This window comes from Oncorhynchus nerka, linkage group LG6 (assembly GCF_034236695.1).
Source record: "Oncorhynchus nerka isolate Pitt River linkage group LG6, Oner_Uvic_2.0, whole genome shotgun sequence".
Classification (NCBI taxonomy): Eukaryota; Metazoa; Chordata; class Actinopteri; order Salmoniformes; family Salmonidae; genus Oncorhynchus; species Oncorhynchus nerka.
Window position 1 is genome coordinate 35,476,434 of NC_088401.1, and position 12,250 is coordinate 35,488,683.

The following is a 12,250-nucleotide window of genomic DNA, read 5'->3' on the forward strand; positions in this document are numbered from 1 at the left end:
CTCCTCCAATGCTAACCTTAACCATTAGTGGGGAAGAAATGTTAAACTGACCCAATATCCAAGAATGGTATGGCTGTTGAACAAGTTGAGGGGACTAAATTACTTGGTGTTACCTTAGATTGTGAACTGTCATGGTCAAAACACATAGATTCAATGGTTGAAAGGATGCTGAGATATCTGTCCGTAATAAAGAGATGCGCAGCTTTTTTGACACCACACTCCACAAAGCAAGTTCTGCAGTCTCTAGATTTATCTTATCTTGATTATTGTCCAGTCATATGTTCAAGCGCTGCAAAGAAAGACCTAGTTAAGCTGCAGGTGACCCAGAATAGAGCGGCACGTCTTGCTCTTCATTGTAATCAGAGGGCTCATATTAATACTATAAATGACAGTCTTTCTTGGCTAAGAGCTGAGGAAAGACTGACTGCGTCACTTCTTGTTTTTATAAGAAACATGAATGTTACAGGAAATACCAAATTGTTTGCATATTCAAATTACAGACAGCACTGACCCACACTCTTACCCCACCAGACATGCCACCTGGGGTCTTTTCGAGTCCCCAGGTCCAGAACAAATTCAAGGAAATGTACAGTATTATACAGAGCCTTGAGTGCATGGAACTCCCTTCCATCTTATAAGGGAAAGGGAACAGCAAACCTGCTTTCAAAAAACAGCAACCCCTCATGGCACAACGCCTCTACCCCATGTGACCTATTTGTTGTGTGTATGTACTGACATGTATGTGTAATTGATAGATGTGTACACACACACACTACATGTATTAGTTTTATGTATGCAAATTGTAAAGTCTTATGTCTGTAATGTCTTTTTCATTATCTGTCAGACCCCAGTAAGACTAGCTGTTGCCATTGGCGTCGGCTGATGGGGATCCTAATTAATCTAATCAAGATCAGCTTCTATGGGCAACTTCACCCTACCGCCATGAATGCATTGAACAATGAAATATGGCGTTATTACACCCCTATAACAGTGTTTCTCCATCTTTCCTAGACTTCTGCAGACCTGCAAGGATGACAGTTTGAATGTTGCCGTCCCCATGAGGATGCTGGAGATCTTTTCTTCAGAGAGAACTTATCTTCCTGTCCTTGAAGACATGAATTGTGTAGCGTCGTTAATCGAGCAGATTTTGCACTATATGGTACAGAAAGGTAAGTGTCCTGATGGTTTCACTGCTGTTACAGTGCAATATATTTTTTGTTTGTTGTTAATGCTCACTTTCAAGCCCCATTGAATTTGACCACTTGCATCTCTCTCTCAATCTCTCTCTCTCTCTCTCACTCACTCACTCACTCACTCACTCACTCACTCACTCACTCACTCACTCACTCACTCACTCACTCACTCACACAGGATACTACAGGTCACTTTATATTCTAGTGAATCACAAGCTTCCTTCCAGTCTGGAGTACAGCGATGCTCCCTATGGGGCACACGCTATCCCCTTGGCAAGCACACTGCTGGAGCACACGCTGAAGCCCCTGCACTTTACCTACTCCTCCTGCACTACAGGCGCAAGGTATGTTGAGGTCTCCCCTAGGTACAGATCTAGGATCAGCTTCCCCTCTTCCAATCAATCCTAACCGTAATCATTAAGGCACGGACAGACCAGTAGGATTGCCGATTGTCTCCCGACCGAGAGTACTTACCTCTGAACAGAGTACCGGCCCTATACACTTTCAAACCAATTCTACATGTAGAAATGGGTGAAATTGACAGCTGTCAGTTGTCCACCGGCGGGTGGTCCCTGTAGCACACTGTGCCGAAGGCAAGCAGGAAAACGGTGAATGTGCTGCCCCTGACTGTACAGAACGACAATCGGTCTGGTGAGTTTTCTCTTTTATTGGGAAAAATGCTAAACTGACCCAAGATCAGCGTCTATGGGTAACTTTACCCTACTCCAAGTATAACAGCAGGAGTAGCGTCTGTAAAACCACAACAGTCACACCAGAACAGTCAAACGCACACACAAATGAACTGAAGCTGAAGTTAACTAGAACACACACACACACACAGAGTGTCCTGAAGTCTGACCCCCTCAAAGTTGAACCTTCAACACATGAAATCCCCCTCGCACACAAAGCATCCCTGCATCAGCGACTGCTGAGCACGTGGGAAAGAGCAGAGCGAGGGGCTAGGAGCGGAATGCCTTTGTCTGTGGCGAATGCTGTTAAAATTGTCCAGTAAACCGATAATGTAAACTTGGGGCATTTGTTTGTCCTTCGAGTCGGCGGGGACACTGTAATTGATTCACCAACCTGTTTACAACGAGCAATAAAACTGACCCAGAGTCTGAGTACAGAATATCGACTATTTGCTCTCAATTATAAACATTCTTAATGACAAACGAGGGGGGGGGCATTCTTTTCTTTTTGAAGAATAGCAGGGGACAGGGTGTGAGAAACTTGGGTACACACTCACTCCAACAGCTAATTATCTGACCGGGACCACCAGATGTGAGAGTTACTCGGGTCAAAACAGCTCTGTTTGACAAGACAATATTGGGGCACTCAGAGCTGAAAGGAGACACCCACTCTATCAGTCAAACTCTATTGTCCTTGTTTGGGTAGCCTAATGAGTTTAAAGGATCACCTTTCTTTAGAAACGGACTTTTGGCTCTGTACTGAAAGTGCTCAATCTTCAAGTTGACTGCTGACATTTGTATGGGATTGTATAAACAGTGTGAACATAATTTTCTGTTGTAAATACATTTTCATATTTTTGATATCTGACCTAGTATTTGAACACTGTGTTGTTGAGGAAGAGCTTGTTGATCAGCATTTCGCTGTTGTGTCCTGTATACGGCTCATTCCATGAAATGAGTCCCTTTTGTGGCCATTTGATATTTTATGTAGAAATGGAAAATTCAATACATTTATTTTTTTTAAATATAAAATAAAGACTTGTTAAAGTGCTCACCTTCTGTGACTTCTAGGAACCTACTTATCTTTCTGAAGATTGTTATTCATTCCATGTGATTAGTGATTCATTTTAAGGTTAAAAAAAACAACCTGTCTCTCATTTTAAGGTCAACCCTGTTACTTAAACTGAACCCTCGTTTTAAGATGATGAAACTATTCCTTCAAATTATTATTATTATTATTTTTTTTTAATCTTAAGAAATATTGAACATATAATAGTCAAGTCATAGTGTTAGCAGTTGAGCTCGTTCTACTTTTAATGGAAATGTTCTGGTACTGAGTGTGTTGAGTGTAACACGTCAACTCTGTTACCCATAGATAGACAGGCTAGAAATGTTTGAACAATTTAAACTTTTTTGTGAAGCTTGCATTCAATTGCCCCTTCCTGTTGCACACAATAAGCTTCCATTCCCCCGTCACAAGGGGATTCATGGCTAATTTAAGGTGATATCGTCAACCCTGTTATGGTCAACCCTGTTACTTTTCAACCCTTTCCATGTTCCGTGTGCTCTTTACACCAGAATGTTCAGTCTGCTTTTTACGACAGAACATTCAATCTGCTCTTTACACCAGAATGTTCAGTCTGCTCTTTACGACAGAACATTCAATCTGCTCTTTACAGCAGAATGTTCAATCTGCTCTTTACGCCAGAACATTCAATCTGCTCTTTACGACAGAACATTCAATCTGCTCTTTACGACAGAACATTCAATCTGCTCTTTACAGCAGAATGTTCAATCTGCTCTTTACGCCAGAATGTCCAATCTGGCTTAATCTAATGTCATTATCATGTAGTGAACATTTAAAACCAACTTTCCCATTCTATAATGTGGGGAATGTATACAGCTCTACTCCAGGCATTTGTGTAGTGACATTTCTCTCCCTCTCTCTCTTTGGTTCCACAGGCAGTTTGTGTTTGCGGCCTTCACTGAGGAGTTCACCTCGGCGCCTTTCACGGAGCAGATCTTTCATTTCTTTATTCCGGCGCTGTCCGATCCGCGCCTCCACTTCCCCTTCGAGGCCTTCCTGGGCTCCCTGCAGGCCACCGTAGTCTCCTCCGCAGCGGCGCTGAAACGTGCGCCGTGGCTCTTCTACTTTGTCCTCTCGGTCGGGGAGACCTGCCTGGGTAAGTGTCTGCGTCCAAAACGGTACTTATATTCCCATAGGGCTCTGGTGAAATGTACTGCACTATGTAGATGTATATTTTTTTTATTGAACCTTTATTTAACTAGGCAAGTCAGTTAAGAACAAATTCTTATTTACAATGACGGTCAAACCCGGACGACGCTGGGCCAGTTGTGTGCCGCCCTATGGGACTCCCAATCACGGCCGGGTGTGATACAGCCCGGATTCGAACCAGGGACTGTGGTGACGCCTCTTGCACTGAGATGCAGTGGCCTTAGACCGCTGCGCTACTCGGGAGCAACAATAGGGTGCCATTTGGGACACAAGCTTAGTGTCCAGCTTGTGGGGAATTGTACTCTCGTGTGCAGGCACATTGATACGTGGAGTTGGAGGGAATGGCCCTGAAAAAAATACATCTATAGTGATAGGGAGAGGGGTTGTAATGTTGTCTGTGTGCGCAGGTTCATTGTCAGAGGAGGGCCTCCAGCTGTACCTGCGAGCTCTGCAGGCCCTCCTGCCTCTCCTCCCCGTGTCAGAGAGCACCAGCAGGCCGGAGGTCATCAGTGACTCTGAGGACGAGGAGGACACCAACACCCAGGCTCCTTCCACACAGGTTGCTAGCTAACACACACACACACACACACACACACCACTAATGTGTTAATACGGGTAACACCAAAATTCAGGAATGGCACACTGCAGGTCACAGGTAATGCGTATCGTTCAGAATGCCCAGTTACTTTACAGGCAACGTTTTCTAATGAAAACGGCTTACATCTGACCAAAGGTATTGCACACACTACAAGCAGACCATAGCCCTATCGATACTACCCCTAGGCACTTCACGATAAACACCCTGGCCCGTATTCATAAAGCGTGTAAGAGTAGGCGTGCTGATCTGGGATTAGGTCTGCCACTGGTCTTACGATCTTATTAATTGATTGATTGAAATGGGAAAACTGATCCCAGATCCCGCTGACGCTTTATGAATTCAGGCCCAGATATAGCCTACTTACTGCAACAACTCCCTCACCTATTGCGTGTGAACTCGATGGTTGCAGGACGACAGTTATCGGATATCGGTGCAGCTGATCACGGAGGAGTGCGTCCACAAGCTGGACACAAAGCAGCAGACGAACGCGCTGCTCAACCTGGTGTGGAGGGACTCGGCCAGCGAGGAGGTCTTCACCATGATGGCCTCCATCTGCCACACACTCATGGTGCAGCACCGCATGATGGTGCCCAAAGTCAGGTCCGTGTTCTACATCGGATCCAGTTACGTTGTTTTTTTTGTCCCAAATGGTACCCTATTCCCTATGTAGTGCACTGCTAGTGCAAAATTATTGCACCATAAGGGGAATAGGGTGCCATTTGGGATTCACACACCTAAAGGTGTTCCATGTCTTTACAGGGCTAGAATATCCGCTTATGTTTTGTTTGAATCCTCCCCTGAAGTCGTTTTGAGAACCGTCCTCTCACTGCGATTGTAGTGAATTTTCCCCATATTTTGTCTTTGTATATATTTTTCCCCGGTTTTAATTGTAATTTTTAACTTCATCATGAAACTGGTGATGAATCAGCGTTTCCGTGTTGTAAGCAACTAATGTGAATAACGAGGAAGAAGCTCAGCCGTTATTGGCGTATACAACCGGCGGAGGAAGCACTCGGGAGGTCATGGAGGCTCTGAAGCTGTCACTCCTCGATTAGGGTAATTACTCCTGGGATGGCTGATTTTGGGTTGATTGCATTCGGGCAGGATGTGGATGTGAGAGGGGGAGATGGTCGCTGTTGAGGCTGAACGAGGGGGCCACCTTTCTGGGCTTTACGGCACACCCTGCGTGGTCTCTCAACCCTTCTGGTTAATGGTTAGTAGAGCCAATGGAAGACACTACCTGTCTGTACTGTGTGGGGATGAGAGAGTGAATGTGTATCCCAGCGTATTGTCATTACTGACGCGTTGCTTTCACCTTTACAGGGTGTTTAGGGCAAGAGAGTGTTACCTGGGTCGTATCAACTAGAAACCAAACGGAAGCAAACAGGCCAGAACGAGGAGGGACTACCTGAATTTGTCCAGTGAGAAAACCCAAGTTTTCGTTGCAAAACGTTCTAAATTGCAAAAAAGGAATAGGACCCTGTCCGATCTTATGCGAAACCTGATTCAGACATCTTTCAAACTCGCACAAAACACAAAATCCCCCCCAAAACTCTACCAGAGAAGCGTTGATTTGCTTACCAAATCATTTGGTGGAATAGACATAGAATCCTCCTCCCTAAGTATTTTCTATCATTTTTACAGCTTCCTTTGGTCCAAACGCTTTTACCATAAATCCTGCCTCTCGTCCTCCATCATTATCGGATATCTGTGCAAAATAATTAGCTCACTGAGGAAGATTAATTAGTGACCAAGTAGACGGGATAGCTTTACAAGAGGCTTAGGGGAGCAAATTGCATCCCAGGGCTGATTTACTGCGTTTGAAAAAGAGCTAGTCTGCCTAGCCGGCCCTCCTGCCTCCCGCCCGACGGCCAGCCCAGCGCAATGCCTCGAATAAATGTGTATCTTGTCAAAATGCTCTTACCTCCTTTCTTGCTTTCTTCTGTTCATAAGAGCTCGATTCAGGCCCTGTATGTTCTGTAAGATTTGAGATATAATCTTTAAATTTAAGGCTTTTCAATTCAGGCCTGAATGTTCTGTAAGATTGGGGGAAAAAAAGATTTAAATTTTTTTTTAGATTAGGTTTGTTTTTTGTTGCTATAATCTTTGTCTTTATGGTTGGTAGGCTAAATGGGTGTATTTTCACTTTTCACTGTTTAGTGTTAGGTATTTGGTGTAATTTTACTTTGATTGTTGTTTAGCCCCTGTGGTGGCACTCTGTCACTAACTGATGGTCCCTGACAACTGTAAGTGTTAGCAAGTCTCTGTCCTTCATTTGTTTTTGTGCGCTTGCTGTGATTGTGGAGTTTACATGAGATATTGACACTCGGGCAATGAGAACAAAGTCTTTCTGCCACTGGCACTGACTCGCAGGCCCTTATGAATTAGGCCTAAGCTAGTTTTACATAAATAAAGCAGAATTTGAAGCAAATGACTATTTTAGCTCGATTCAATCCGTACTGTAGCGTGATTCGCTTAATTTCAGATTGGGCTGACATATGTAGCGTTTGCCGTGAATGCATTCTCCACCAACGTGGGAACATTGCCTTAAAATGTATATTGCGCTGTAGCGCAGCTCTTCAGCGCTACGGATTGAATCGAGCTTTTCCTCTTTTGTTTTTCCTAGTTTTCTCTTTTTCTGCGAACATACGTACAAGTACATTCTTGCATTATGTCAAATTAAAATAATCTGTGTTTTGTCCATCAAGGTCATTTTTATGGACACACACACACACACACACACACACACACTCATGACCCCTTTTGATGCCTGTGACTTTGTATTAGTGCCTTCATTCCGTGATTGAAATGGAGCTCTGGTTTCTAGCAGGCCGTATATCAGGCTGTCAGTCAGCATTTTAGTGCTTTGTTTCCCATTTCAATCAAACACCCGGCCGCGCACTGTAAAGGCCCAGAGCACTATGCTATACCCGGCTCCCCTCCTCTCTTGTACTGACAGATGGGAGGGGCACGGCAGAAACTATTTCTCAAACATAGTAAGAGGTGTCACTCACCCCCCCCCCCCCCACTCTGAAGGCTAATTTTAATTGTCAGATATTCTCCGCTGCGCAATGGTGGCCGAGGTATTGTTTGTCCCAAATGGCACCCTATTCCCTTTGTAGTGCACTACTTTTGACCAGAGCCCATAGGGAATAGGGTGACATTTGGGACGTACATTGAGAGATTGGAGGCCGACACCAACGTGTGTTCACGTGAGATTCCATCCACCTCCCGGTCTCCCTCTCTCTGTTCTGTCAATCTTTTACCTCTCATAATGTGAATAGAAGGCAATAGCTTGTTAAGTGGCAGGCATCCTTATAGGTGACAATACCTTTGCCCCTTAGACAGAGGCCCATTATATGCAAGGAGCATTTATTTAGTTTTCAGCTTAATTACGGCATTAATGTTACCTGACATTAACCTTCGGTGTGAAGGACACATAATCTAGCCGGAGTGATTTAAAGGAGGGTGCACACATTTTGAACAAAGAGCAGCTTCACACCCAGGTGCCATAGGCCGTTTAGTTAGACCGGCGGCCGGGGTGTCGGGATGAGGGCCCAGTGCCTGCGTCTCAAATGGCACCCTGTTCCTTACATAGTGCACTACTTTTGACCAGGGCCCATAGGAGGCCGACACGAGGGAATCGGTTGCCATTGGGACGCAGCCAGTGGCTCATTCCCTCCCTCCTTCCCTCCTCTGTGTTATCATGTAATTCAGGGAGAGTGTGGAAGCATGCTTGCGCTCTGGGGTCATTGTGAGGGCCATGCCCCCCCCTCTATTGTGTCCCCCCGTGGCCATTAAGTTAAATGGGGCTCCTCCAGGAAGCCAGAGGGCCTGTTTATGACCCTGGGCCGATCTCCTCCTTGCCAGCAACTAGTTTACTAATGGAAGGTGCCTCGCCTAAATAAAGCTTAATGGGTCGTTTAATCTTTTTTTCGTTACGGAAAAGGGAGAGGGGACTAAAGAGGGAGAGGAAGGGCCAAGAAAGAAAATTCCTGCGGGATACGCTATGCTGCTGTTCAACAGCTTTTATTTGATATTTTTCCCTCTTTATGTGCGTCCTCTGGTTACTTGGGCAATGTTAACGATATCTGACTTAGAGGGCATCGAGGCAGAGAGCAATGTATATGTTCAGACGTACAAATTGTGTCAACTCTTTTGTCCCATATCTTTGAGACATGCATCTTTATAGATATTTTGTAAATGTTTGTTTACTTTCTGTCTTTCTATTTTGTCCCCTCCAGGCTTCTGTACAGTTTAGCGTTTAATGCACGTTTCCTGAGACATCTCTGGCACCTGATACAGTCCATGACCACCAAAATGATCACGGGGTGAGTTGATTTGAATGTCGGTCAGGGGCTGTATGTATCAAGCATCTCAGAGCAGGAGTGCTGATCTTTGATCAGGTCTCCTCCCCCTGTCCATGTAATCTTATTCATTGTGGTCTAAAAGGGCAAACTGATCCTAAATCAGAACTCCTGCTTTGAGACACTTGATATAAATATGCGACCCTGAACAAAGTGACGGTCCTCGAATGGTTCTCGGCGTCTGTAAGTCACTTCAACGTGCTTTATTGACATAAATAAACAGGTCAATATAGTGAGTCTCTCTCTTCTTCTCTCCTCCCAGGTCCATGGTTCCGCTGTTGCAGGTCATTTCGCGGGGGTCTCCCATGTCCCTGGAAGACTCCAATCGCATCATTCCCCTCTTCTATCTCTTCAGTTCCCTCTTCAGCCACTCGCTCATCTCCGTGCACGACAGCGAGTTCTTTGGCTACCCTATGGAGGGCCATGGTAGGCCACTCCCTCAGTGTTTCCTCTAGGATTTTTTTGGGCCGTGGTGGCAAAGTTAGCGTGGTTGGGGGGCGAATGTGGGTCCAACAGCACCGTCTCCGACTTAACATTTTAGAGGCTCTCATCTTGGCCACAGAGACGACATTTTTCTGTTTTAAAGAGTTTTCTGTTATTCTACACATTTCGTCATAGGGCAGAGTGAAAAACTTCAGCACATCTACACATTTCGTCATAGGGCAGAGTGAAAAACTTCAGCACATCTACACATTTCGTCATAGAGCAGAGTGAAAAACTTCAGCACATCTACACATTTCATCATAGGGTAGAGTGAAAAACTTCAGCACATCTACACATTTTGCCATGTTTTTATGCTATCTCAGTGACTCAAACATTATAACAAAATCAATGGGGGCCCTATGCTATGAATTATTTAAAACGTATTCTCCTGACTGTCTACTTTTTATTCTGGTGATTGTTTGGCCAGATCTCAAAGATTATCTTGTTAAAACATAAAAACAGCTCCATTTATCTTTGCTACATACTTTATATCTGGTTTTAATCGTTTAGGGTTTACTCTGAAAACATTTTAAAATCCCCCCAAATTATCATGTTTTTGGAAGTGGCGGCAACAATTTACCAGTGGCGCTGCGCCGCTGCTAAATTAATATAGAGGAAACACTGCTTCCTCCAAACACTGGTCTCCAAGGTGGCATCCCAAATGGCAACTGATTCCCGATGCACTACTTCTGACCAGGGTATGTAGGGTGCCATTAAGGACGCAAACCAAGTCTCAAAATCACCTGCCTCTTGTTTTGAATCGGTGTGAAGCTGACATTTTGTTTTACTTTGAATTGAAATGCTTCTAGAAACAAACCTATATGTATCAAGATGGATAGTTTCACACATTCTTTACACTACACTGCACAACATCCTTCACCTTGCTTGATATTCAGTGGGTAAGATATGTAGGGCGATATTTTCTCCTCGCAAAGACAGCTATGCTGGCAACCTTCTGAATAACAGGAGCTCTGATACAGTACCTCATGACTGCGTTGCGTGTGGCATGTGTATCACGTTGTTTACTAAATCCCTGGTTTAACTAGAGATCTTCCTCACGGAAATTGTCAAAGAAAAGTGTAAATCGCGCTGCAAAATGATCATTTCGCTTACAGTGCAGGTGTCTTGGCGATAGGAAAATGTTGCCTTGTACTGTGTTCAATGGCTGAGTAACAGTGAACAACCGTCCATTCCTTCTGTCCACCCCCTTCTCAGGCCACAGCAATACCACCATGATGCCGTTCACATTGTCCGAGCTGGTGAAGCTGTCTCAGTTGCTGAGGGACGCGTGTCTGGGCATCATCAAGCTGGCCTACCCCGAGACCAAGACGGAGCACCGCGAGGAGTACATGGCCGCCTTCCGCAGTGTGGGGGTCAAAACCAACGCAGAGGTGCAGCAGCGCATCCAGGCCGAGCAGAAACGCTGGGTTCAGCTCTTCAAGGTGATTACCCCCCCAGCACCTATCGCTTTAGTGTGTAACACCGGCACAACTCTAGTCTGCATGTTGTCCCCTGCCAAAGTCCGGAGTTCTGCCTCTCCTCCCTTCTCAGTCTCCCCTTTTATATCCAACTGTCTAAATATATACCAAATAAGGAAAATGGGATTCCATTCTAAAAAAAACAAAATGCTTCCCGAGTCCCAACTGCCGTCTGTCCTCACTCTGAGGCACCTGTAGCAGATTTTGAAAATGGTTGCATGTTGTATGTATCTTTTAAAGGGTCTTCTTTGACTTCTGTTGCTCTCATAGCAAACATAATTGTAAATAACAAAAATGTGTTTATCAGCAACCGTTGAAACTCAAATTGGGTCAGTTAGGAGAAACCGAGTATGCGTGGCTAGACTTGGCTGAGTGAGGACATTCATTGGCTGTTTACTGAAAGGAAATGAGGCAGATGACAACATTAGGTTAATTATTTCTCTCTCACTCACTCACTCACTCTCACTCTTGTCCTTACCCCCCCCTCTATCCTTCTCCTCTCCCACTTACTTTCCCTGCAACAGTAATTAAGCGACTCTGGCTGCGAGTCTTTGAGAGAGGGACTCGAAAGTGAGCAACACTTTCTTTCAGCAGAGGTGGTGGCGGTGTACGAATGCGGCAAGAATTTCATAACAGTTCAAGGCGAGCAAACACCTCCCGTCAGCTAAAACGACCCATTAAAGAAGTGGGAGAGCAGTGGAAATGCATTTTCCAAATTGAACGGGGGGGGGGGGGGGGGTCTGGATTTACAGTCGCTTTAACGCCCGCTGACCCCTTAACACGCTAATGTTTGGTTCGAGTCATCAGCCGTCCTTCGCCCATCTTTTATCACCCCCATTGTCGAGCTATCTATTTAATTGAAAGAAGTTAATTGAATGAAAATGATCATCTAAGCTTATATTAATATTGCTAATGGAACTTCTCTTCTTGGCCATGTTTGGAGAGAGATGTCACCGCAGAGTTTGGGAAAGCCCATTAAGTCGTGCACTTAACCCGATGTGCTAATTAAGGAATGCTTATTCATTCCTCCGAGTCGGGGGTAAGTCTCTCTCCTAACCCATCGCCGGCGGCGCGAACAGCGTTTTGCACTCCCCGTTATTACCGAGAATACCGACTCTGGTCGTCGCTGATGACGGCCCGAGATTGATTGCGTCCTGTATGGAAAAACGCTGTGCGTTTTTAAAAATAACCCTTCCATTCAAATGA

General features: G+C 44.9%; 1 protein-coding gene across 3 annotated transcripts in view; it reads left to right on the plus strand.

Annotated features, from left to right (window-relative positions):
• ube3c (ubiquitin protein ligase E3C) overlaps window positions 1–12,250 on the plus strand; it is a 47,919-nt gene that overhangs the window by 2,058 nt on the left and 33,611 nt on the right. For all 3 annotated transcript variants that reach the window (XM_029661547.2, XM_029661545.2, XM_029661546.2), the window contains exons 7-14: window positions 1,012–1,169; window positions 1,372–1,537; window positions 3,845–4,065; window positions 4,526–4,677; window positions 5,126–5,316; window positions 8,961–9,047; window positions 9,346–9,509; window positions 10,782–11,008. In XM_029661547.2, coding sequence (XP_029517407.1) covers window positions 1,012–1,169; window positions 1,372–1,537; window positions 3,845–4,065; window positions 4,526–4,677; window positions 5,126–5,316; window positions 8,961–9,047; window positions 9,346–9,509; window positions 10,782–11,008 — 1,366 coding nt within the window. The remainder of the gene's footprint in view (window positions 1–1,011; window positions 1,170–1,371; window positions 1,538–3,844; window positions 4,066–4,525; window positions 4,678–5,125; window positions 5,317–8,960; window positions 9,048–9,345; window positions 9,510–10,781; window positions 11,009–12,250) is intronic.